This window comes from Psammomys obesus, unplaced genomic scaffold, assembly GCF_907164565.1.
Source record: "Psammomys obesus unplaced genomic scaffold, mPsaObe1.curated_primary_1811, whole genome shotgun sequence".
NCBI classification, from domain to species: domain Eukaryota; kingdom Metazoa; phylum Chordata; class Mammalia; order Rodentia; family Muridae; genus Psammomys; species Psammomys obesus.
The window spans coordinates 29,807,609-29,834,393 of record NW_026593286.1 but is presented as its reverse complement, the minus strand read 5'-3'; the positions used below and the strand labels follow the sequence as shown (position 1 = coordinate 29,834,393).

Here is a 26,785-nt window from a genome sequence, read left to right as displayed (position 1 = left end):
TAGCCCAAGACATGGTTTTGACTCTTTTAAGAAAAGTAACTGTCCAAAAGCAATTTTCCAGCTTATAACACATTTCTAAATAGCTTTCAAAAAATTTTAAAAATACTACCATAAAAAAATGTCAATACCATATGGTTTTATGAAATAACTTCTATTTTTTTTTTTATTTTTAAAAGTTTGAAAGTTTTAAATAAACTGCTAGCAACATTTTTTTTTCTTCACTTAAAACTGTGTATTATTGAGCCAGGCGTGGTGGCACAAGCCTTTAATCTCACTCAGGAGGCAGAGGCAGGCAGATCTTTGTTCATATTATTTTTATAAAACTGTGTTTTTCAGTTTCTCCCTTAACCGGGCTATCACACAAATAATTGGGATTCTATTATATTATTTTAACAAGCTTCACACATAAGAGCTAAGCCGTTCTATTACTCTATTTTTTTATATTATCTTTTTTAAAAATTTATTACAATTTATTCGCTTTGTATCCCAGCTATAACCCACTTCCTCAGCCCCTCCCAATTCCACTCTCCCTCCCTCTTCTCCTCCCATGCCCCTCCCCAAGTCCACTGATAGAGGAGATCCTCCTCCCCATCCATCTGACCCTAGCCTATCAGGTCTCATCAGGACTGGCTGCATTGTCTTCCTCTGTGGCCTGCCAAGGCTTTACCCCCAGTGGAAGGTAATCAAAGAACCAGCCACTGAGTCCATGTCAGAGACAGCCCCTATTCCCCTTACTAGGGAAACCCACTTGGAGAATGAGCTGCTGTGGGCTACATCTATGGAAGGGGTCTAGGTTATCTCCGTGTATGGTCCTGGGTTCGAGTATCAGTCTCAGAAAAGACCCTGGGCCCAGATATTTTGGTTCTGTTGCTCTCCTTGTGGAGCTCCTGTTATTCTTAACCCTCTAAGCTAATCTGGCTTCCTCCCAGCAGACATTCCAGACACTTGCACTTTGCAGCTTTCCTTACTGAGTGCTCTCGCCCATGGTCTCACCTGGACCTCTGGCCATGGCTCAGTCCTCTACTTTTTCCTCTAACTCTGCCTCCCCTGGCTGACAGGAAGTCCAGCCCTATTCTCTCCTCTGCCCAGTGATTGGCTGTAAGCTGCTTTATTGTCCTATCAGGGGACAATTGGGGAGCAGTGTTTACACAACATTGAGACAGGAGAGTCTCAGAACAAGGATTGCAACCAGATGTAGGAGGTCCAGAAGTCAGCATTTGAATTACACAATAACCTTATGACTACAGATCTCTGTGAGTCCAAGGCCAGCCTGCTCTACAAAAATGAGTCCAGGATAGCCAGGGATACACAGAGAAACCCTGTCTCGAAAAACGAAACAAAGCAACAACAACAAAAAGTGTGTATTATCTGGGGATGAGACATACAGAATAACTTTTGAACATAGAATAAATTTTACAAATTAACACACACATAAAACATTTCAAGAGGAAAAGTGTTTCTGCACCATGTGACATTTTCTCTTCTTTCTATAACCACTGAGTTCAATAACTGTAACAATAATAACAATAAATTAACAATAAGATCTTGTTTCAGATTTGTTTAAGAATGTTTAGTTTGCCTGTGTGTGGACATCATGTGCATGTCTGGGTCATGGAAGGCCAGAAGAGGGCATCAGGTTCCCCCGAAGCAGGAGTTAGGGTTGGTTGGGAGCTGTGAGTGCTGGGAATGGAGTTAGGGTCCTCTGCAAGAGCAAGTGCTCTCATCTACTGGGGAGACCTTTCAGTGCGCTTATCTGCCACTCATACGTGATATTGGTGAGATGTGAGATCTTTTGCCCATATTTTACTTGATCATTTGTTACTGACTTCCAAGAGTTCTTAAAATACTGTATGTGCCAGTCCTTTGTGAGATGTGCGTTTGGAAGTTATCTTCTAGATGGCCATTTGCCTTGGAAGAGCAATGTCTTTGACTTTAATGAAACAGTGCTCACTGGCATTTCTCTTTCGTTAGTGTCTGTCAAGATCTCAGCACTTTCCCTCTCTACAGGCCGTGTCTTTCTCATGCGTTTAGGTCTGTGTCCTTTTTAACTTGACCCTTGTACACTGTGGATGCAGTTAAGGTCTGTTTTTCTTAAATACCTGCTCAGCTGTTCGAAGATGATCCCACTGAACTTTCCTGGAAATTTTTGTCAAGACTCTGTGTCAGCCATGTTTATTGCCGTTTTCATGCTTGTCTTTTCCTCTGACCTGTGTGTCTAGAGCCAGCTGACTCATACAGGCTAAACACATTGTCTTCGGTCTTCATTTGCTCACTCAATTCACCGATGGCTCAAATCTGTCTGCTTAAACCCACTGTTGAATCCATCGGGTGATGTTTTGTTTTTATTTGTATTACTTTTTGGTGGTTGTTTTGTTTTTTCAAGACAGAGTTTCTCTGTGTAGCCCTGGCTGTCCTGGACTCACTTTGTAGACCAGGTTGACCTGGAACCCAGAGATCTGCCTCTGCCTCCCAGAGTGCTGGGATTACAGGTCTGTGCCACTGCGCCCGGCTTTCAGCTACTGGTTTGATTTTGACAGATTCAGGCACAGAGCCTGACACCAATGAGAAAAAGAGGAAAAGCTGAGCCAGCTGTGGTGGAGTGCCAGCTGTGGTGGAGCACCAGCTGGCGGTGCGTCCCTTTAACCTTAGCACTTGGGAAGCAAAGATGGACAGATCTCTGTGTGTTTGAGGCCTACAGCGTGAGTTTCAGGACAGCCAGGCCTACATGAAACCTGTTTTGAAGAGAAATAAAAAAAAGAAGCAAAGAAGGAAGGCAGGAAGGCAGACAGAATCTCTCTGTGTGGTTGTAGATTGTCTTTACACTTATCCAGGCTCTTTATATCCAACCTTAGCTTTTACTTCCTGCTTGTACAGAGGTTACTGTCTGCCAGATGTGAAAGCTGAGGGTCTTTGGTCTTCTGAGTCTGTGGTCTACCTGTGGGCATGATTAGACACTCCGGGAGAGTAAGCAACCCCCACTTAGGAGCGTATGTGTTAGACTCCCGGCGAGTTCTCCCAAACTCCTGTAACAGCACCCCACATAAGCCGTTTTCCTCTGCTTGTTAGTAGGCTTGGGGCAGACACAGTGCTTGTTAGATGTTATTCTAGACAGGGCAGAGCAGGACTGTTTGAGGTTTCACCATACTTCAAAAACAGCGTGCAGTGTAAAACTTAGAAGTGATTTCCAGAACTCCACACTTAATAGTGTTAGAGCAGCTAAATTCTCAGGAGCAGAGACCACTATGTGGGGTGTTATTTTGTTGTAGGCATGCAGTTAATGTTGTTGTATCTGTTTGTGGTGCTGGGGATTGAAACCAGGACCCAGCACATGCTGAGCATATGATGGGCCATCCAGCTTCACCGTCGGCCTGCAAGTATTCTGAAGCTGCATAGCATCATTGATCTCAAAGTTCTTGTGAGAAGTGTCAGCTGGCTCAGTTGATTAGTCTTGACACTTTGGAATCCTTTTAAGGACTGCCTCCTGTTTTCTCAAAGACTAGGTTTATATTCCGACTGTTCCTATAAGGAGGTATATTTCTAAGCAAGACAAAGTCTATTTATTTTGAATATTTATTCTCTTTCTCATAAGACTTAACTGTAATTCCTTAAGCTGGGATGAACTCTAATACAGTCTTTCATTGATGTCTGTACATACCCTGGTTCAGGAAGCCTTTCCTGTGTCACGTGGCATGGGCCTGCTCCTCACACACAGCCATGCCAGGCGGGAGGTGCCACCCCAGTCAGCTGTGGAGCGCCTGGACCTAGGTTACACAAGTTGCTGCATGTGGCCTGCCTGTGCAGTGTCACGACCAAGGGTGCAAGGGTGTTGTTCTGTTTTCCTCTAAGTCTGTAGTCTTTTCCTACCTTTTCACAGGAGATTTGACAGCTCTGTGGTGAGTGAAAGGATGTCAGAGGCTTGAGGGCTTCCTCTGAGAGCAGTGTCTGGCACTTTGACATACTCATGCTTGTGGACCAAGCATGAGTTTGAAACCAGACATTAATATTTTGTTCTGTTTAATGACCAATAGGTTTCAGATTTTTCCATCTTGAATTTTTAGCTTATATTTTTTTGTGTTTATTGTAGTGTTTATTCTTAACCATTGAAGATGCAGTCACAGGTGAGACACAGCATGAAATACCTCAGGCTAAACTTGGTTACAGTTTTATAGTTGGCGTGTACCATCTTACTGAATCCCTCTTAAGAGTCAGAGACAGAAAAATAAGGTGTTACCTTTCTGTTCTTTTCAGCTTTCAGAAGAATTATTAGAGAAATGGCTGTCCTACCCAGAGACCCAGCACGTGCCTCTGAGCCAGCATATGCTTGGTTTTGCTTTGAAGTCTGTCACACGGATGGTTCTGGGGAACACATTCGAAGACGAGCAGGAAGTTATCCGCTTCCAAAACATTCATGGCACAGTGAGTCGAGGACAAAATTGAAAACGATTCTTTCCTCAGACTGGGTAGTTGAATGCTGACTTTACCATTCAAGAAGGTTGTGTGTACGTGTGTGTGTGTGTGTGTGTGTGTGCTTGCGCTTGTGCATTTGTATACGTATGCTCATGTATGTGATGGCCCTCTTATCTATCTCTCCCTGAACCCTGAGCTCAGAGATGAGCTAGATGGACTGGTCAGGGAGCTTCTGTGATCTGACCATTCCCCTCCCTCCTTATAGGAGTGTGTCACCATGCCTGGCTTTTTATATAGGTGCCAGAACTATGGTTCTCATACTTGCAAAGCAGGCATTTCACCAACGTAGCCATTTCCTTAGCTGCGTGCCTCCAGATTAAGCATCTTTTCTTTTTATCTAAAAAGAACATTCTATTGCTGCAATAATTAATGCTTTGTATGTGTGAAGATTTATTTATTTATATTTTTTTAAAGATTTTTTTTTTATTATATATACAGTGTGTGTTTGCATGTATACCTGCCAGCCAGTTTAATAGTTAAAGGAATGTGTTCTAAACACACCCACCAGGAACTGAGTTACTACCCTGTGGCTATTCAGTATTGCGTGTGTGTGTGTGTGTGTGTGTTGGTGGTATGTGTGCATGTGTGTGCTTGTGGTGTGGAGGCCAGAGGATAACTTCAGATGTCAACAGGGCCATCCATCTCCTTTGAGACAAGGTCTTTTCATTTTTCTGCAGCTCACCAATCTGCCCAGCAAGGGGTCCTCCTGTCTCTGTCTCCCCAGTGCTACCATCACAGTCAGGCACCATCACACTCACCATCTTAGTCAGGGTTTCCAGTTCTGTGGCAAAACACTGTGGTCAAAAGAAAATTGGGGAGAAAAGGGTTTATTCAATTTACTCTTCCAGATCACAATCCATCACTCGGGAAAATCAGGACAGAAACTCAAGCAGGGCTGGAACCTAGAGGCAGGAGCTGATGCCGAAGCCATGGATGGTGCTGCTTACTAGCTTGGTCCTCATGGCTTGATCAGCCTGCTCTCTAATAGAATCAGGACACCAGCCCAGGGGCAGAATCACCCACAACGGGCTGAGCCCTCCCCCATAGATCACTGATAAGAAATCCTTACAGCTGGATTTCATGAAGGCATTTCCTCAACTGAGGTCGCCCCCTCTCTGATGACTCCAGCTTGTGTCAAGTTGACATAAAACTAGCCAGGACACCCACTTAAACATATTTTATTTACACCTGGTGTGGTGGCACAAAACCGAGCCAGAGAGGCAGAGACAGATGGATCCCTGTGAGTTCAAGGACAGCCTGATCTACAAATAGAGTCTAGGACAGCCAGGGCTCTGTTACAGGGAGAAATCCTGTCACGAAAACAAGACAAAACCTAATTACTTGTTATTTATATATAGTTTATATTATTAGTGCATGCACATGTATATGCAGGTGATGTGTTTGCATGTGTGATGCGATTGTATAGCAAGCACTCTTGGCCACTGGGCATTTTCCCCAGTCCTGCAATTCTCTGTGTGGGTTCTGAGAGTAAGGCTTCGCTCTTCATGGTTATCAGGCAAATGACTTATTAACTAAGCCAGCTCCACTTTTTTGTTAATTTAATTGTTTACAGTCAAATACTCTGAAATGTGCACATTAATAATTTTTGTGGGTTTTTGTTTTTTGAGGTAGGGTCTCTCTGTGTAGTGCTGGCTGGCCTGGAACCCACTTTGTAGACCAGGCTGGCCTCTAACACACAGAGATCCACCTGCCTCTGTCTCCCAAGTGCTGGGATTAAAGGTGTTTACCACCACTGCCTGGCTTACTTGGATTCCAGTAATTTTAAGATAAGTTAGAAAAATAGAAAAGCTCTATTTTTTAAAAAATATTTTCTTATTCATTAGTAGGTTTTTTTCTCTTAACTTTTCTTTTCAGAATTTTTGAATTTTTACCAAGTTAAAGATTTGTTTCTTGTCTAATGACCCAGTTTGAAAGATTAGAATTAGAAGCTATTTTCTGCTTATTGTCTTCAAATCTTAGACTAAATTTAAACATTTAACATTTGGCCTTTGTCAATGTTTATCAATATCTCAAGTAAAATAAAAATTGTTAGTTACCTATGATTTATTTAATCCCCTCATGTCTGAGGGAATAACATCTATTTAATAAAAAACCTGAGGACTCATTCTGCTGCCAAGTCTTTCCTTGGTCTCTGGTTCTTCTTCCACCTCTTCTCCTTGTTTTTGGGGTGGGATTGGGCATGGTGGGGTACATATGGCCAGGGTGTCATGTAGTAAGCCTGATCTCTATGTAACCAAGGATGACCCTCCTCTCTCCATTTCTTAAGTGCTGGGGTTACAGACATGGGCCACACACCCAGGTTTCTTGGTACTGGGTGTGTACCAGGCTCGGTAAATGCTAGGCAATTGTTCTGGCAACCAGACTACATCCTATACTTCATGTGTGCTTCTTTTAAGAACAGAAACTTTTCATAGGCCAGCTGAAATTAGTTTGAAAGTGCCTTGACTGAAATCATTAAAAACAAAAAACAAAAAAAACCTGGTCAGGTATGGTGGCAAAAGCCTTTAATCCCAGCACTCGGGAGGCAGAGGCAGGCAGATCTCTGAGTTGAAGGCCAGTCTGGTCTACAGAGTGAGTTCCAGGACAACCAAGGCAATACAAAGAAACCCTGTCTCGAAATACCAAAAAAATAAAATAAAGAATCTGAGCCGTGTTCTCAGAAACTGTGGATCAGATGATTGTACAGTAGTAGCTGAAGAGGAAGAGCTCAGAGGCCCACGCTGCTGCTGAGGAAGGCGCTCAGCGCTAGGTAGGAATCTGTACCCTCCGTTGTACTTAAATGGTTTCCTGTCTCTAGGTTTGGTCTGAGATTGGAAAAGGCTTCTTAGATGGGTCACTTGATAAAAATACCACTCGGAAAAAGCAGTATCAAGACGGTAAGTTTTTAACTAACTGCTTTGGGTAGTGCCTGGTAGGCAGGTAGGTAGTCTACCTGGGATCCGGATCCAGGTTTCACCCCTGAGTTCTAATAAGGAGTTTTATAAAACTCCAGCAGTTTTATATCTGAATGACAAGATCATTGGTCATTTATGTTTTCCTATTTGTTTTCCTTCTACATCGCATTCACTGCTGGTTTTTCAACGAAAGACAAGAGAAAGCAGTGACTAGGTGCTGGTGCTCTCTGCACAGTGAGTACACAGTACGTAACTTGTGGGGAGCGTAAGGGGATGAGAAAGCCAGCCATTCGGAATAGCGCTATGACTAACAAGCAGGGGGTGAAATTGTCTAAAAGAAGAAAATCTTTGTGAAGTTTTTGTTTTGTTTTGTCTCACTTGATGTGCATGAGTGTTTTGCCTGCATGTACATCTGTGCACCACTTGCATGGCTGGTGCCCACAGAGGCCAGAAGAGGGCGTCAGATCCCCTGGAACTGTGATTACAGACAGGTGTGAGCTGCCACGTGGGTGCTGGGGATCAAACCCAGGACCTCCGGAAGAGCAGCCAGTGCTCCTAACCACTGAGCCGCCTCCAGCCCATGTGAAAACTCTCACATGTGCGTATGTGTTGCCGAGGGTGCTGGGTGTGTGGTCATCCCCTGAGCTGTATCTCTCACTTACTGTCGGTGGCACTATTCCTCCAAGGAGAAAAGCAAACACTAACTAAATGTCCAGTTATAGGGACTGCTAAGCAAACAATGCTCACAGGACTAAGTAGTCTATAAAAGGGAGGGGCCTGTGATCGGGATGTAAAGTAAAAATAAACTAAAAATAAATTTTAAAATAGTAATAAAAATAAACAGGACTTTAAAAAAGTATCCTACAGGCATTTGTGAAAATGTAACAAAGTGAAAATATTATTTAACATTAAAAAAAATTAAACAATTTTATGTGAATGAGCTTTCGCCTACATGTACGTATGTGTACCGTGTGTGCATTGTCCTAAGAGGCCAGAAGAGGGCGTTGAATCCTCTGGAGCTGGAGTTAGAGACATTTGAGCACTCCCATGTGGGTGCTGAGAACTGAGCCTCAGTTCTCTGCGAGAATAGCAAGTGCTTTTGGTTTCTGAGCCATCTCTCCAGCCCCCCAAAGTAATAATAATAAAAGTATACTGTCATTATTAAAACTGAGTGAAATATTCCCTAAATTGTTTGGCAGTAATTTGTGAAAGTATGTAAAGGGGCTAGAAAGCAGCTTAGCAGTTGCTCACGTCCTGCTGTCCACCTCAGGCAGATCACAGACATTTGGAGGCCTGTGTGGTGTTAGTATTATTTACATTTTTACCTGGGTGCTAATAATTTAGATTTTCTTTAAAATCCATTATACCCTGAATTGCACATAGGTATTTAATGCATATTAAATTTCTTTATTGATTGACTGGTTGGTTGGTTAGTTTTTCAGGAGAGGGTTTCTCTGTGTAGCCCTGACTGTCCTAGAACTCATTTTGTAGACCAGGCTGGCCTCAAAATCACAAAGATCTGCCTGTCTCTGCCTCCTGAGTGTATCTGAAATTTAACAAAAAAAAGGAAGAAAAACCATATGATTTAAACATAAATTTTTCTTTTAAATAATTGGTTAGTGTCTTCAAAGCTTTTGTTCTACATTTTTAACACTGAACAGAATTATTTTTAGGATGTTTAATCTCAACAAATGCTTATATTCTAAATTTTTTTTTCAAATTTTCTTCTTTAAGCCCTCATGCAGTTGGAATCTATTTTAAAGAAAATCATAAAGGAACGAAAAGGAAAGAACCTCAGTCAACATATTTTCATCGACTCCTTAGTACAAGGAAACCTTAATGAGCAACAGGTGAGGAACGGGTTAATCAGTTATTAAAAGGTCATGTGGAGCTGCTATAGGAGCCTTTAAAATTAGAATACACAAACATCCAGCCCAAACAATCTGCTCATGCAAGTGTGTGTGAGCCTTGGTGGACTCAGCCTCTCTGCTGGCGTGGCCAGGTGTGGCAGTGGGGCTTGCTCAGCGCTGGTCTTGACCAGCATAATGCTCCGTCTGTGGTATTGCCAGGCACAGGTCAGCAGTGGCATTGCCGCCACCCCACTTCAGTGCAGGAACCCTGACAGAGCATGTGCAGTCAAATCAGGTTCTAAGGCCTGTAAGAGGCCCTTCTTCACTGTACACAAGACTTCTTGTTGCACCAGACCGTGCCATGGAAACAGGACTGAAAAGGTTGATCTGAGGTGAACCAGTCAGGGTTACTAAGAGACAAATGTCTTGTCACCTCAAAAAGGCTGTTCATCTAGGAGTGCTGGCACACACCTTTAATCCCAGCACTCAGGAGGCAGAGGCGGCCTACTCCTGTGGGTTCTCGCCAGCCTACATGGTGAGACCACTCTCAGAAACCAGAACAAAAGGCATTGCCAGGTCGGATCCACTCACGGCAGAGTGGATAGGAGAGGGTGGGGGTGAGAGTAACCAGAATGCATTGTGCACATGACTGATTATCAAAGAGCAAATTTAAATAAAAATAAGAGGTAAAACCACAAGTAAGAAAATAGTAGTCAGAAATTTTTATTTGTTTTTTTCCTTGAATATGTAAAAGTGTGACCCTATCTGAGTTTATGTGCACCCTGTGTGTGCAGGAGTCCCCAGAGGCCAGTAGAGGGTGTCAGATCTTCTGAGACTGGAGTCACCGGTGGCTGGGCACTGCCCGCGTGGACACTGGGAACCAAACCCAAGCGCTCTGCAAGCGCGGGGAGCTGAGTCCCCTCCAGCCCAGCAGCCCATGACTTAGATTGTTCACACATTACACGGATCTTGCTTTTGGTGAAGACACACTTCCCTCCACTTTTTGTTGAGCCTGATTTTTCTACCCTCGATTATCTTAGTAGACCCTACTAAAGGCCACCATATAGTTCCTGCTTTCTAAAGTATAGTTTTGTTTGTAGATCCTAGAGGACAGTATGATCTTCTCCCTGGCCGGTTGCGTAATAACTGCAAGGCGTAAGTATGAGCTGACTTCTGTCTCAGATGGATTACAAAATACACACTGGTGAAATTCTCCTAAAAAGAGAGAACCCCTCAGGAGCCCTTTGTAGTTCTCTCTTCCTTGCTGCTTTATTCTTGGTTTAAAAGCTTGTTTCAAGTGGATTCCCCCTCCACACACACACGTTCAGTTTCACCTTTGGAAATTGCCATAAATTTCTTGACACATTTATGGATTCACAATTTATGGATTGTGAATTCTAGTTAGTGCCTTTCAAATGAACTGCTGTCAGCACCTTCCTAGTGAATAAGGAGCTTTTCCATTTCCTACTGCTACTCCTTCCTTTGCTACTAAGTCTTTGTCCCTGCTAGATAAACAGTCCCCCACTGAGTCTCAACCCAGCCTCTCTGTTGCTGCCTTTCCTTGATTACAAGCAGATCCGCAGTTACTGAGGACCTAAAGGGTGTGGAGTCCACAGTGATCATGATTTGAAAGAACCCTCTTCTTGAAACTGGAAATTTAAAATTCTAAGACATGTGACCTTCACTGCTTTGTAGATTTAGAGAGAACAGTATTTATTTACAGAGAACAATATTTAAGAATGTTTATAAACATAACAATTAGTCATAGAAAATGCTCTGAGGAAGTATTCAGGCACCAGCTTAAAATGTAGAGAATTCGTCCTTTTTCATTTCAAGGAAGATTTTAGAATGGTGAGGTGTGCTAGTGTAAACATCCCACACATTTATCTTCTTTAACATCTAGATGTATCTAGATATTGTAGACTAAATGAAATTTATGCAGATATGTCAACGATAATTACTCAACTATTTAAATTTTTCTTTATTTATCTGTCATGGCGGCAGTGGGCACAGGTCTTGGTGTGAGTGTGCAGTTAGAGTTCAGCTCGTTACAGAGGTCCTAGGGATTGAACTCAGGTCATGCCGGCAAGTGCAGTTCCCTGCTTAGCCAGCTCACAGCCCATCATTTTTTTCTTTTGATAGTTATTTGTTTTAAAACTATATTACATTAAAGATGTCTCTTTGCTAAAGCTTTTTGAAAATGGAATTAACCTGGGCATGGTGGCACATGTCTAAATTCCAGGTTTGAGGATGGTGAGTTGGTAGGACCACAGTTCCAGGCCAACCAGGGCTGCTTAGTCAGACTCAGTCTGTTTCAACACTAGAAACAAAACAAAACTGAGTTTATTATGCTGTGAACACCAGAAAACTTGGTCAACTGAATTAATAGTTAAGTCTAATTAATAGGTATTATTAATGGTTAAGTCTCATTTTTAGATTTTAGGGAGAATTTATAAAGAGCATCACTAGTCATTTCTTTGCCTGTACCGTGATTTTTATTTAAGGGGTGTTCATTTTACGTGTATACATGTTTGCCTTCATCTGTATATGTGTGCCACGTCCTCATCTCCATTGTCAGCTGGGTCTTCTGCGAGAACAAGCCACCTTCCCAGCTACGACCTAAAGACCCTGCAGTTACTTTGCCACCACCCCATGCATTAGCCTGGGGAGATCCCTTACCTTGTCCTGTACTCTCCGCTTGTCTAAACATTTCCAGGTGGCTCTTTTGTTTGCTTGTTTTTCTTTTTCTTCTAAATTTATTTACTGTTATTTTATGTGCATTGGCGTTTTCTCTGCACGTATGTCTATGAAGGTGCCAGGTTCCTTGGAATTGGAGCTACAGACAGTTGTGGCTGCTGGGAATTGAACCCAGGTCTTCTGGAAGAGCAGCCAGTGCTCCTTACTGCTGAGCTGTCTCTCCAGCTGCTGTTACTTTGTTGTTCAAGACAGGGTTTCTCTGTGTAGCTATGGCTGTCCTGGAACTTGCTCTGTATAGATGGCTCTTAAGATGCCTTTTAGCTAAGAAATTCTGTCTAGTTGTATCTACAGAATATTAAGTGTCTTCAAATCACATCTTAAGGTATTTCTAGTCATACTTTTTGCATTTTAAACAACCACTACACACATACACAAACACACACACACACACACACACACACTACCACCACCACCAGTGACTGAAATTATTAAATATATATGTGTGTACATATATATATATATATATATATATACATATATAATGTTTTATTGGTTTTAAGTGATAATGGAGTCAGCAGGACATATGCGTGACTGCTGTATGCATATCGTTATATTAATCATTTCAGTTTATAGATCTACATTGTAAACTTGTACTGCATTTTTATGTAAAGCACGTATGTTCACATATCATTTGTGAAATAGAAATGCAGTGGTTCACTCAAAGGCCATTGTGAGCCAAGCTGAGTAACGTGGTGGGGCACACCCTTAGAGCCCACACTGGAAAAGCAGGTGGACTTCTGGGAGTTTGAGGCCAGACTGGTCTACAAAGCAAGTTCTGAGACAGCCAGGACTTGTAGGGAAAGTTAAGGACACAGCCAGTTACACTTCAATAATTGAGTTACCGGGAGGCTGTTGATTTTTAGAGGCAATAAGTGAATCAGGCAGACATTTTAAAAAGTTAACTTTGGGTTTTTCGAGTGTAGCTTTTAACACCTGCCTTGCACACACAAGACCTTGGTTTGATCCCCAGCACTGTAACGACAACAATAATAATTTAAGTCAGCTTAGAAAAGAAGGTAATCGATAAGGAGAGGTAAGCGGTTCTCCACACACATTACAAAGCACCTGGAAGAGAAAAGGGGGAGAGCTGCGGTACTGCTGCTTCCGCAGGCTCTAGGGAGAAGACGGGGCAGAACAGTTAGGGAGCACAGCTGCTTTTTGTTTCATTTATCCTCTGAAAATCATCCATAAACCAGCTGAAACCAAGTGAGCCGTGAGCCAGTGACCCTTGGGCTGGGGGGTTAGATGGTGGCCATTGAGGTGGCTCAGAGGGTAAAGGAACTGGCCACCAACCTGATGACGTGAGTTTGGTCCCAGGAACCCACATGGTGGAAGGAGAGAACCGACCCATACAGGTTCTGAACGCCACAGGCCCGTCAACATACTTACACATACATAATACACGTATCTACACACGCAGTAGATAAGTAAGTATGATTAAAGTTTTTAAAAATAGTGCAGGTGGGTGGACCTTACCCCAGCCTGTAGAATCAGAATCTCTGGATGTTGCAGCCCCAACAGACTCTCACGTGGTTTGGGGGCCCCAATAGCCTGAACAGTAATTAATTATTAAAAGTCTGAAAAAATTAATGTTGTCGCATGAGTAAATCTCCCACTACTTTGATCTGTAGGAATCCTTTCATCAGTGCTTCTGCATGTACAGCCTGATTACATCAGGTTTTTATTTCACGAGACTGAAGCAGATAGTCCGTCAGGGTGTCCAGCATTCAGGCCCCCTCTGTGTCTGCTCTCACTAACCTTAGGTAGGGTTTGGGAAGTGGTGTGAGTTATCTGCCAGACTCCAGAAGGACGTTATCTCAGTAGCTCTGTGTACTTTGCCTTCTTCTGTAAACATTCATGTTCTGCTCAAAGGAATTCAAGTCCTGTAAGGAATTTTGTTTTAATTTTTGGTAAAATTTACGTATCATCTGCCAGGAAACAAAAGAAAAAAGAAAATTTACAAACTGAACCATTAGCTTTTTTTCCCCCTGTGTCATTATGTAAAAAGTTATGCAGCAGCTATTTTCATTGTTACCTATACAATTTTTATGTAGTGTGTACCTGGGCGCTCCATTTCCTAACGATGTCTGGAGACGTTCAGAAGACGCTACACATGGAGATAGACCAAGTTCTTGGGGAGGGTCCTGTTACTTCAGAGAAAACTGAGCAGCTCAGGTAAGACTACGATGAGGGAAAAGCCGCTGAAAGGCAAATATCAGGTGGCTTATTAATTAACGTAGAACTTGTGCTAACATGTAGGAAAGATGCATATATAAATACATATGGATCTTTAAATATTTACAGATTTTCTTTTTGATTGTTTCTGTTTATTTTTTTAAAAAAATATTTAGCCAGATGTAGTTGTACATACCTTTAATCCCAGCACTTGAGAGGCAGAGGCAGGTGGGTCTCTGTAAGTTCAAAGCCAGCCTAGTCTACAGAGAGAGTTCCAAGACAGCCAGAGTTTGCAAAATAAATAACAAAACCAACCAAAAATGTATATGCTTCTGTGTCTGTATGAATGTTAGCACACATCTGTGTGAGGTTACTTGTTGAGACCAGAAGAGGGAGTTGGAGCCCTGGAGCTGGAGTTGCAGGTAGTTGTGGGTACTGGGATTCGATTCAGTCTTCATGATTGAAAAGCAAGCACTGTTTGTTTGTTGAGATACGGTTTCTCTGTGTAAGCCTTAGCCTTAGTCCTGGATTTTACTTTGTAGACCAGGCTGGGCTTGACCTCACAAAGATCCCCCTGCCCCCACCCCAGGGCTGGGATTAAAGGCCTGCGCCACCGTTACGGCTAAGTAGCAAGGACTCTTAACTGTACTGGACAGTTTCCACTCTTTGAGGCAGTCTTCCTAGGTGTTGTGATCACAATTATATATATACCACACATTTGCATACAGATTTCAATGGACACTTTACTCTCATGCCTAAAATCGTAAAAGTAGTTCTGGGAGCCAGAGAGATAGCTCAGCAGTTAAGAGCACTGTCCACTCTTCAGAGGACTCAGGGTTAATTCCCAGCAACCACATAGTGGTTCACAGCTATATGTAACTCCAGTTCCCTGGGATCCAGTGCCCTCTTCTGGCCTCCCTGGGCATTAATTACACACTGATGTGCACAGACATACATGCAAGCAAAACATCTATGCTCACAAAATAATAAATTGAAAAACAAGACTGCAACTATTGTGCAACATTAAAAAAATAATAAGTGGTTCTAGATAACCTTTTAGTTAGCCTGTGTGTTACATCAATGGCATCAAGCATGTGGGCACCCATACTCTATTATAGGAATATAAAATAGTGGAGGTACACTGGGAAATGCTTTGGTAGGCTCTTATAACATTAAGCACACATTCCTCCTCATTCCTCCTCTGTGTGACTCAGAAATCCCTCACATTCCTAGGTAGTTGCTCAAGAGAAATGAAAGCAGGCCTGTACAAAGCCCTGTGTGCAGATGTTGATAGCTGTGTGCTGAAAACATGCAAGAGCTCAAGCAGTCTGATGTTTCCCAACTGCTAGATAAATTAGCAAATTGTGATACTGCTATACCATGGGAGGCTGCCAGTTAATAGAAAAACAAAGTCGATACACACAGCCGCCTGCATAAACCTTGTTACAGTAATTGAAAGAGACAAAGCGCAAAGAACTGCCCACAGCATGGTCTCACTGATGGGAAGTCCAGAAAAGGCAGCATCAGTGACTGGAAGGCTTGCTGCTCACGTCTCTCCATCCCCTTCTCCGGGTGGCTGCTGGGGCCTGTGGCTGCACACTGGAATCACATGGCCACTGTCAAACTGTACTGCAGTCTCTGGGCATCCGAAGGTGTCAGCTGTAACACAAACACCCCGAAAAGGAAGTTTCCCAGATCCCTGGGTCTGGAGTTACAGATTGTGTGAACCACCATGTGGGTGCTGGAACCCACACCTGTGTCCTCTGATCACAAGTGTTCACAAATTAAGATCACAAGTGTTCTTAATTTCTGAACCATCTTTCCAGCCCAATCATGTGCTTGTGACCTCCATTCTGCTCCTGTTTGTCATGTTTATAGATGGAACATCTGTTTGTTTATTTTCAAACAGATACTGCCGGCAAGTGCTTTGTGAAACTGTCCGGACTGCCAAACTAACCCCGGTTTCTGCCCGGCTTCAAGATATTGAAGGAAAAGTAGGCCCATTTGTTATTCCTAAGGAGGTAGGAAATGTTTGGTATATTTAACTCAGTCCGTTTATTCTCAGCTACTTTGGTATGTGCCTTTATTTTATTTCTCTTAATTGAAAATAAGCTTTTTTGTTGTTTGTTTGTTTTTTGAGACAGGGTTTCTCTCTGTAGCTCTGGCTGTCCTGGAACTCTGTAGACCAGGCTGGCCTCAAACTCGCAGAGATCTACCTGCCTCTGCCTTCCTGAGTACTGGGATTAAAGGTGTGCAGCACCACCGCAGGGCTGAAAATAAACTTTTTTTATGTGATATATTTTGATCACAGTTTCCCCTCTCTCATCTGTTCCCATATCCTTCCCACCCTTCCAACTCCACGACCTTTTTTCTCTTTCTCTCTTTGGACAAAAACAGGCAAATTAAGAAATAAATCAGAATAAACAAAATGAACAAAGAAAAAGTACAAAAAACACATTCACAATAGAGACACACAGATGTACACACACACACACACACACACACACAACAATAAAAACACAAAACTGGAGACCGTAATACACAAACAAAAGGCCAGTAAGTTGAAAAATGCCAAATCAAAGCATTTTGAGACAGAATTCGCCAAGTACCATTGCATTTATTTTATGGTGGCTGTCACTGAATCTCAGCCACTTTAGTTATATAATAGTATGGATTTCTTTTAGCTTTCCTTGTCTGCATGTACTGCTGTCAACACTCTGCATTTTTGTGCAGTCCTGTGTGTGATTATTGTGTGTGCAAGAACATATATACGTATGTGTCTTAAAAACTTGATTTAGGGGCTGAAAAGATTACTCAGTAGAGAGTGTACCTGCTGGGCAGGCCAGGTGACCTGAGTTCCAGCCTTGGAACCCACCTAAAGGTGGAAGGCAAGAACTGACTCCAAAGCGTTGCATTTGGATCCCACACATGTGCCTTGGCACACCCATGAGCTCGCTCACACATCAAACACACACAATAGTAAAAAATATTTTTTGAAACTGAGTGTACGAAATCTTATAATTAATATGTTGCTCCTTTTTTTTTGTTGAGCATATCATAACTGTTAATAAAGCTGGCACTTGATGGCCATCCAATTCATTTTAACAGCTCTGTAGTGTTCTGCTGTATGTATCCAGTAACTTATGCCCTAGAGATAAAGCAGCCCCACTAATGAAGAGTTAGATTGGCATTCTCTCTTCATTATTATAAATGATACAGTTGTGTAAGTATTGGATAGTGTGTTAGAAATGGAATTTTGGAAAGCTGGTCATGGTGGTACATGCCTATAATTCCAGCGCTTGAGAGGCTGAGGCAGGAAGATTGCCATGAGTTTGAAGCCATCTTAGAGATGCAGCTACGTAGTGAGGAAATGGAGTGTTACCTGTAGGAACTAAAGTGTAGCTCACGTGAAGACCAACTACGTGCAAGGCCCTGGTTTTGAACCGCAGCACCAACAAGTGGATAATGTCATTAATAACAACTAAATCTTGTGAAAGGCAATTTTACTTCACTAATAATGATAGTACATGCTTTTCAGGGTTGGGGAGGTGGCCCGGTGACAGTGTCCCTGCCTTGCTTGTGCAGATGGCAGCCCTTAGCACAATAGGCCAGCTTATCAACTAACTAACTCTTAGTTGATACTCTTAAGACTGAGGGACTAGCACAGTGGGCCCCCGGGGTTCAGTCCCTAGCACGTGTGTGTGTGTGTGTGTGTGTGTGTGTGTGTGTGTGTGTGTGTGTGTATTCCCTCCAGTTCCTCACCACTTTGGATTTATAAATCTTCCATATGTTTTGCGAATCATATATGAATTATATCAGTTTCATTTGCTTCTCCCTGATTATTAGAAAGATGGAACAGCTTTCATACACGTGTTACCAGTTTGCCTTTCTCTTGAGTTCTCTCTTGAATGCCTACTCTCCTCACCCTGCTCTTCCTCCTAGTGATGCTGTGTGTTGCTCAGATTTCCTCCTGTTTACAGTCCTCCTCCTGACAGTTTGTATCCTCATGGAGGTCTTTAAATTTCCACAGAGTTAAGTCTGGTTTCTCCTGTATGGCATCCAGATGTTGCAGCATGCTGAGGAAGCCTGCTCTGCCTTCAGGTCACCAAGACAATGGCCGGTGGTGACTTGGTCACTTTACATTTTCATTCGAGGTAGCAGAAGAGCTTTCTGGTGACTGGTTTTGTGTGCGGCCTGACTAACTAGACTGCTTGTTTTGTAGACCCTCGTGCTCTACGCCCTCGGCGTGGTTCTTCAGGACCCCAGCACTTGGCCATCACCACACAAGTACGAAATTGTGTTATGTCTTTTATGTGCATGCATATTTGCCTTCCTTTCCAATGTTCTGGGAAAAGTAGTATGTGGCAATGATGTGACGGTGGCCACTCCACCGCGGTCTGCTCTTTGCTGCTGCTCCATTGTCCCATTCCTCTGTCGGCTCTCCTCTCTCCTCTCCCCTACCGCCACTATTTTCTATTTATTTATTCTTGAGGCAACATCTTGCTTGAAAGCTCATGCTGGCCTTGAACATGTGATTTTGCCTGCCTCAGCCTCCCAATACTGGATTAACAGGCATATGACATTATCTATTGTGATTTTTGGTTTTGTGTCTTTTATTATCACTTCTATGTCATGATCCATATCTGATTCTGTAGCTGTCTTTAGTCTTAATACTTTTTTTTAAAAAAGAAGCTGTTGCTTCCGTAGCTCATACAGCTCTTTCATAGGGTCCAGGAGTTGTGTCATGCGTGTGGATGGTGAGGAGGAGTAGAGCTGGCGAGCAAGCTCTGGCTGTTTGCCGTAAGGCAGCAGGCTGGGATTTACTGCCCTGGAAAGCAGTCAGAGCTGTTTTGCGATCACGTGACAGTGCAGACCGCAAGGGCAAGGTCTGACGGTGAGCCTGCAGCAGAAAGCACACTCCAAGGATGGGCATGTAGACGCTCCCAGCACGTCAGGTTTTGTTTGGCTGGTTTTAAGTATTTTGACATTAGTCTTTTTTCATGGGGGAAAGGGGTTGAGACAGGGTTTCTCTGTGTAGCCCTGACTGTCCTGGAACTTGCTATATAGACTAGGGTGGCTTCAGACTTAGAGACCCTCCTGCCTCTGCCTCCGGAGTGCTAGGATTAAAGGTGTGCACCACCATGGCCCAGCTTAAAGAGTCTTAATAAAACAACAGACCTTCAAATTTTACTCTGAAATGATTAGTTATTAGTTACATTTTATATTCTAAATGGCTTTAATAACAAAATTAAAGATATAAAGGTATGTGTGCCTATAATTATAGAAAACTAAAGTTTGAAAATTTTAAATCTTAAACAAAAATTTATGTGAAAATGTCAAAATTTTGTTAAACTTTAAGTGCAATACGAAGGATCTAACTGCTCCTGTGCAAGGCCTGGATCCTGTCTTGGTTCTATAGGGTGAGAGAGAAATAGAGGGGTGGAAGAGAAGGAGCTTCATTAGAACCTTTGACATTTTTGTTATTTTCAAAACATCCAGAGAAACTGAAAATGTGAAAAGGAATAGTTGGGGCCAGATGTGGCAGCACGCAGCTGTAATCCCAACAGTTGGGAGGTGGAGGCTGGAAGAGTGAGAGTTTGAGTATAACCTGGGCTACATATCAAGACTTTGTTGCAAATAGCTACTTCTCCCAAAGGGAATAGATACTAAATTGTGGAAATCATTTTGAGCTATTAAATTTAGAAGATGCAGATGTAGTTTTATATTGGAGAGCTTCCTGAAGCTGGGAACCCCTTTATTTATATCAGGTGAAAGGGTCAGAGACATGGCTGCCAGTACTTTGAGAGACATCTTAGCCAAAAATAAAAAAATAAAAATAAGTAAAGAAATACACACATACACACACACTCAGACACTAGAGACAATAGGTTAATTATGGCGTGATGTAATTGTCACACAACTAGGATAAAGGAGAGGATGAAGGGACAAATTGACTTTCACTAAATTTGATGCCCTTGAGATCCAGGGAAATTGTTGCATGTTCTTTTAGTGGCTGAGAAAGATTCCATTAAATGGATGTGCCAGGGTTTGTACAACCATTAAGCTACAAAAGGATATTGGGTTCCTTTTAGTTTTTACTCTTATGAATGAAGCTGCTGTGAACATTTATACGTTTTTGTTTGAACTAGGAGTTCTTATTTTTATAAATGCCGAAGACCATAGCTTCACATCTGTGTTAAAAACAAAATAAGAAATTGCAATACTGGCTGGGGTGGTGGTGTGTGTCTGTAATCTCATCACTTCGGAAGTAGTAAGGTAGGAGGATTGTGAGTTGGAGGGTAGCCTGGGCTACACCGGGAGGGCCTGTCTCAGAAGGAAGGGAGAGGAGAACAGGGAAGGGCAGACTCAGCTGCTTTGTCTCCAGTGCTGGTTCACTTTACCCAGGAACCGCGTTGCTCCCCAAGGAACAAGCCTTCTATCTTAGCCCTCTGAGCAGAAAGGAACGATTCCCCTGTCTCAGGTGTGAGCAAGCATAAAGTGATGGCTGGCAGAGTACTTAGCGAAGCACCTACCGTGTAACAGATATTTGATAAGTGTGAATGCACAGCTCTCGGGGCCAGTTTCTATGCTAAACATTTTGCTTGCTTTTAATTAAAATACAAATGCACGCTGTCTGTCCTCTCTCCCTCTCCTCCCTTCTCTTCCTCCTCTATCTTCCTCTTCTCTGACCATCGTTGCTGCACATGCATATAAAGGAATCAATATATAAACAACCTGCAGAGCCGGCTCCCTGCTGCCTGCGTGTACGTGTTTCTAGGGCTGTCTGCACGTGTGTAAGGCTGGCCACTGGACGAGGGGTGGACAGAGCTCATCCCCAGCAAAGCCCAGTTCTCCCTCTCTCTGCAGCCGTTAGTTAGTTGCTCGTAGCTCGTGTCTATGGGGGGTGGGGGCTGGTGAGATTTCCCTCACTTTGGGAGCGTCAGCTGTCGATGTGTGTAAGCCGTGTTGTTCAGGGCTTCTTCCAGCAGCCATGTTGTGAAGATTTCACAGTGGACTTCCTGATCCTCTACACAAACCATTCTCCTCCCTGATCCTATGTAAGTCTCCCACAGCCTGGAGTGCCGGGTGTCCTACAGATGGAGGGACTGGCTGGAGAGGTTGCACTTCCACAGCAGTGAGAATAGAGACAGGACCCCAGCACTTGTCCACTGTTGGCCTAAAGGTCTTTTCACTGTGTACACCACTGTGAAAATGTCTAAACACCGAAGACCTTCTGTAAGTCAGAGTAATGCAAAGGACATGGCTGCTGGCATATTGTAAATGCCAACATTTCAATAATATAACAGTGCCCTTAAACGTGCTCATTGGAATCTAAATACAACCTGGGCAGTGGCACACACCTGTAGTCCCGGCACTCAGAGGCCCAAGCAGGTGGATCTCTGGTAGTTCAAGGTCAGCCTGGTCTACAGCCTAAGTTCCAGGACAGCCAAGGCTACACAGAGAAATCCTGTCTCAAAAAACATAAAACATAAAATAGGAAAAAAAAAAAAAAAGAATCTAGATACACCTACCTCCTGTGCATTGGAAGGATAGGTGCTCTCCATCGCTAGAGTGTGTCCATGCTCCTCTTCTCTAACTCAGTGTAGATCTTTTAAAAACATTGTATACACTCACTAATAAGCAGATATTAGCCGTGTAATATAGGACAGCCATCTACAGACCTAAAGAGGCTAAACACTAAGGAGGACCCCAGGGAGGATGCTTAAATCTCATTCAGAATGGCAAACAGGATAGACAGCAGAAGTGGTGGAAGAGGGGAAACAGGATGGGAGTCTACTACACAGGGTCCTCTGAAAGGCTCCACCCAACAGGGGATTGAAGCAGATGCTGCAACTCAGGGCCAAACTTTGGGCAGAGCGTAGTCTTATGGAGAAAGAGAGGGGTGGGATTAGAGGGACATGGAGGGGACAGGAGCCCCACGACGAGACCAGCAAAGCTAAAGGATCTGACCCCAGGGGGTTCTGCAGAGACTGATGCACTAATGAAGGGCCATGCATGGAAAAGACCTAAACCCCCTGCTCACATGTGGCCAATTGGCAGTTCAGTCTCCATGTGGATCTCTGAGTGAGGGGAGCAGGGGCTGTCTCTGTCATGAACTCCGTTGCCTGCTCTCTGGTTACTCACCTCTGGTGATGTCAGGCCATGGAGGAAGAGGAGCCAGGCAGTCCTGATGAGACTTAACAGGCTATGGCAGATGGCAGTAGTGGAGAACTCCCCCTTTCAATAGACTAGGGGAAGGGGATAAGGGGAAGAGGGAGGGAAGGACCTTCAATCGGGATATATAAAAAATAAATAGTGAAGAAAAAGAATAAAAATTAAAAACAGAAGAAAAGAAAGATTATTAAAAAACTGAATGGTAGTAACACAAAGGATAGCAGCTATCATAAGATAGAAAAACATGTGTATTAGTTGCTTTTCTGCTGCTTTAATAAAACACCATGATCACAGAAAAAAATTTGTATTTGAAAAGAATGTATATTTGTTCAGTAGCATTTGACAAGGGAAGTCTAAAGTAAAAAACAAGGAAAAAAGAACTTTCTTAGCCTCCTTGAATTTCTAATTTTAATAACAAGCAATATAAAATAGGTTATGTGTTGATCAGGCAGTCTTATAGAAAGGGTCTTGATTTTATTTAGATGTCGTCTGGTATTTGATTGTCCTTATATTTTGTGAAGGTTCCTGCTGCAATGCTGGCTCTGACGTGTTTTTTTCAGTCTGTTGTTTGGAGGTAACATATTTAGAAACAGCAAGGCATGACACGCCTGTGCGTCCGGAGGAAGCAGAGCAAAGTACAGTGTGACAGCTGCAGTGGGCTCACACTGTTGCAGCCTGTGCATTTCGTGTTGATGTTTAACATGCAAGCGCGACTGTTATGGTGACCTCGGATTTTCCTCTCAGGTTTGATCCAGATCGCTTTGCTGACGAGGCAGTGATGAACACACTTTCCTCTCTTGGTTTCTCAGGCACGTGGCAATGCCCAGAACTGAGGTGAGTGACTGCACAACAGAGGGAAGGAAAGGTGCCATGCCCGCCTGCTGGGAATTTGACAAGTCTCTCTTAATGAGAGTGAGCAAGCTGTGCACTTCTTAGGGTCGGCTTTTGGCCTTTAGTAACCAGCCGGCTCTCTTCACGCTAGGTTTGCTTACACGGTGGCCACAGTGCTTGTGAGCACGTTGCTGAAGAGGCTGCGCCTGCTTCCCGTGGAGGGAGAGGTGTGCGAGATGAAGTATGAACTGGTCACAGCATCGAGGGAAGAAACTTGGGTCACTGTCTCCAAAAGGAACTAGGCGTGTATACACTTAACGGCTGTTAAGTAGAGGAAGGGGAAATGCCCAGAGTATGTGCTGAGTCCTTTTATAAACCAGTATCATTTTGTAGTACAAAACCTACTAGTGCTTTGTGATGTAAATGTGGATTTTTATATGTCAAATTTTCTTAATGTATAATATACGTTTATACTTATTGTACCAATATATTGACAAGTTTAATAGGAAAGTTTAATTTTCTTTTAATCTGTGCTATTTTATAAGCCATTTGGGTTTTTTTTTTAATTTTTATTATTATTTTGGGGGCAGGATTGAGACATGGTTTCTCTGTGCAGCCCTGGCTGTCCTGGAACTTGCTCTGTAGACCAGCCTGGCCTCAAACTCACAGAGATCCTCCTGCCTCTGCCTTCTGAGTGCTTGGATCAAAGGTGTACGCCACCACTGCCAGGCTAAGGTATTATTTTTAATCTTGATTTTCTTAGTTTGATCTCTCAAATGAATAATCTTAGAGAATTCTTTTGTACAAGATGGAGAATCGTGATTTCTGAATATTTATCAAAGAGAAACATAATGTTACCTCCTTTGCATTTCTAATAAATTACCCATTACGCTATTTGGGGATTATTTTTTCTGGGTTTTAATTAGTGTGTCTTACTCATGTTCATTAGGTTTTAGTAATTCCGTAAACATTCTGCCTAGCATCTGCTATCTTTTCTCGTTGCCCCTAAGCATGTAGAGGCTGCACATGGCTCAACGTGGTAAGCAGTTCCGAGTCATTTGGGAACAACCCAGTTGATTCTGGTGTGCTCTGAAGCGGGTGCCCCTCTGTATGACAGACAGAGGGAGAGGCTTGCCCTGCTGTGCTGGAAATCTCGAGGCACTCTATTAAAGTCTGCTCTTCAGGCAAAGAGAGAACCCCCAAATTGGGAACTATGATGTCCTAATAACGCAAATGGATGTTTTAGTAAGAAAGAGTAAAGCAGGAATCAGAAGCCACAGATAAGGAAAATAAGCCTATTACAGATGAAGGGCTCACACAGACTGTGAGGATGTGAGAACAGGGCTCCGTGGCAAAGTGTTGCCCTGGCTTCAATCTCCAGAGTAAGACACATGGACAAAAGGTGAGGACAGGCCTGACTACAGGTCATGCTGCTGATCCCGTCTGCAGTGTCCAGTCCCTGAGAAGCAAGGCCACACTGCAGTTCTCTAGGGAAGATTTGAAGAATTGTTCAAAATATACTTTAGCACCGTAAGTTTTATTTACGATGCATTATTGATCGCACTGTAGGTTAGTTTATATTCTTTGCTTTCTGCTAGAATGGTGAAGAATTTCCTTTCTACTCTTCTACTGAGCTGTCAGCCCGACCCCAGATTCTTCACCACTGATTCCCAGCTGCCGCTGCTGCTGCTGCTGCTGCTGCTGCTGCTGCTGCTGCTGCTGCTGCTGTGGTTTTTGTTTTGTTTTTAGTTAAATCCTTTTTCTGGGTCTGCAGGTGAAGACAACTGGCACCAACCCTGATGACCTGTACTTGATCCCCGAGACCCACATGATGGAAAGAAACAGACAAGTTCTCCCCTGCTACATATGCATACACACACAAATACAATTAGATATTTAAGAAGTCCTTTTTCTTTGTAAACGTTTGTTTTTAGACAACAGCAGGAAGAATACCAAACAAATAGCTAAAAGGAATAATTGCAAACTGTTTCTCTCTTTCTCTTAGTTTTTCAAGACAGGGTTTCTCTTGTAGCTCTAGTCCTGGAGTAACTAGCCTTGTAGCCTCCAACAGAGTCCGCCTGCCACTGCCTCCCAAGTGCTGGGGTTAAAGGTGTGCACCACCATACGTTATTTTCATTTGTGATGAGTTATTCTGTGATGCATTTATTGATCAGATAATTGTAAGAGCAATTTATGAGCAATTGGCATAGAATTGGTGCAGCCTGCCTTCCTTTTCCAACCTTCCCTTTTTTTTGTTGATTACAGATGTGTCATCAAGCTGTTGCATTTATTTCTAACACACACAAACTTAATTTATGTAGAATATTCCAAAAACATTAACTGAAATCTGTTCTTGGTTACCATTTTGTTATTTCTGTAAATTATACAAGTTGTTAAATCTGACCCCTCCCACCTGTTTTTTCTGAGGTTTCAGTTTTGTATTGTCCTAGTTGAGTGAGTAGATTGGAAATGTGCAAAGGATCAGAGAAGGCAACTGATATGTAAACAGGTGTCAGTGAGGCCTTTGGTAATAAGGGTAATTTTAAAGCAAGTGAGGTCTGCTGAGCAATGATCAAGGCAAACATGGGGTCCCTAACTAAACCAGAGGGGAGCTTAGCATAATTGCCAATAAATGAGGCTGTGTGGAGTAACTAGTGACTGGCAGCGAGGAAAATAGAGCACAGAGGAACCAGCCAAATGAGCCTGTTTTGCCCACAGTTCCACAATTAATTAAAGCATCACAAAGAAATCATTTTCTAGAGGGTTTTTTTTTTTTCTTTTTTAATGGAAATTCTGGGGCTAGAAAAGTAGGTCCAGTTAGAAAAATATTTGCCAGGAAAGCATGAGAACCCGATTCAATTCCCAGCATTCACGGAAGTCGGGTGTGGTAGCGTGCCTGTGCAGGCACAGTGCTGTGGGGGCACAGACTAATCCCCAGGGCCTGCTGGCCAGCGAGCCAGCCTAGTGTGTGAGAGAGAGACTCTGTCTCAAAAACAAGACGAATGAGGCCCAAGTAACAACACCTGACATGTCGTCTGGCCTACACACACACACACACACACACACACACAAATAGAAATACCAAAGGACTGAAAATGTAGCTCAATGAAAACACCTGAGGCTCTGAGTTCATAACGCCAGTGCTATTACATAATATGTGTGGGTTTGATAAAATGAATATGTTGTCTATTCACAATTATTCTTTCGTGGCTCCTTGGGAGCCTCCTTGTCACTTGTAGCAAGATTCTTGCCTAACAAGGCTTTTTAACTGATAAGGTGATTGTGGAGGATTGGCTTACGAGTCCCCCTAAGGAGCTATTGACAGTTAGTGGCTGCTGAGCTAGCCGTTTTCTCTCAGTGGTGTAATCACTGGCGTGTTGCTCATCCACTCTGGTGCTGATGAGAACTGGAGCGCTTCTAGAGTGAGGGAGCATAGCTCAGAATTTATCAGATTGTTAGCGATATCAGCTGTTTGAATGAATTGTTTAATTGCCCATCCGTTGCTTATGAGGAAACGTCATTGGCTAATAGATAATTGATGTGAGCGCTTAACCAGATCTTCCAGGAATTTGATGGCATGGTCTGTACCAAAATGGTAGAGGCAGACACCTCCAT

The 26,785-nt window shown here is 43.0% G+C and overlaps 1 protein-coding gene across 1 annotated transcript in view; it reads left to right on the top strand.

The window, feature by feature from the left end:
• The window catches only part of LOC129684002 (cytochrome P450 20A1), a 37,733-nt gene extending 13,669 nt beyond the window's left edge, over positions 1 to 24,064 (top strand). The window contains exons 5-13 of the mRNA XM_055617064.1: positions 4,249 to 4,416; positions 7,286 to 7,364; positions 9,117 to 9,232; positions 10,333 to 10,387; positions 14,044 to 14,164; positions 16,074 to 16,185; positions 18,387 to 18,451; positions 23,084 to 23,173; positions 23,322 to 24,064. Coding sequence (XP_055473039.1) covers positions 4,249 to 4,416; positions 7,286 to 7,364; positions 9,117 to 9,232; positions 10,333 to 10,387; positions 14,044 to 14,164; positions 16,074 to 16,185; positions 18,387 to 18,451; positions 23,084 to 23,173; positions 23,322 to 23,472 — 957 coding nt within the window. The 3' untranslated portion in view covers positions 23,473 to 24,064. The remainder of the gene's footprint in view (positions 1 to 4,248; positions 4,417 to 7,285; positions 7,365 to 9,116; positions 9,233 to 10,332; positions 10,388 to 14,043; positions 14,165 to 16,073; positions 16,186 to 18,386; positions 18,452 to 23,083; positions 23,174 to 23,321) is intronic.
• The last annotated feature ends 2,721 nt before the right edge of the window (positions 24,065 to 26,785 follow it).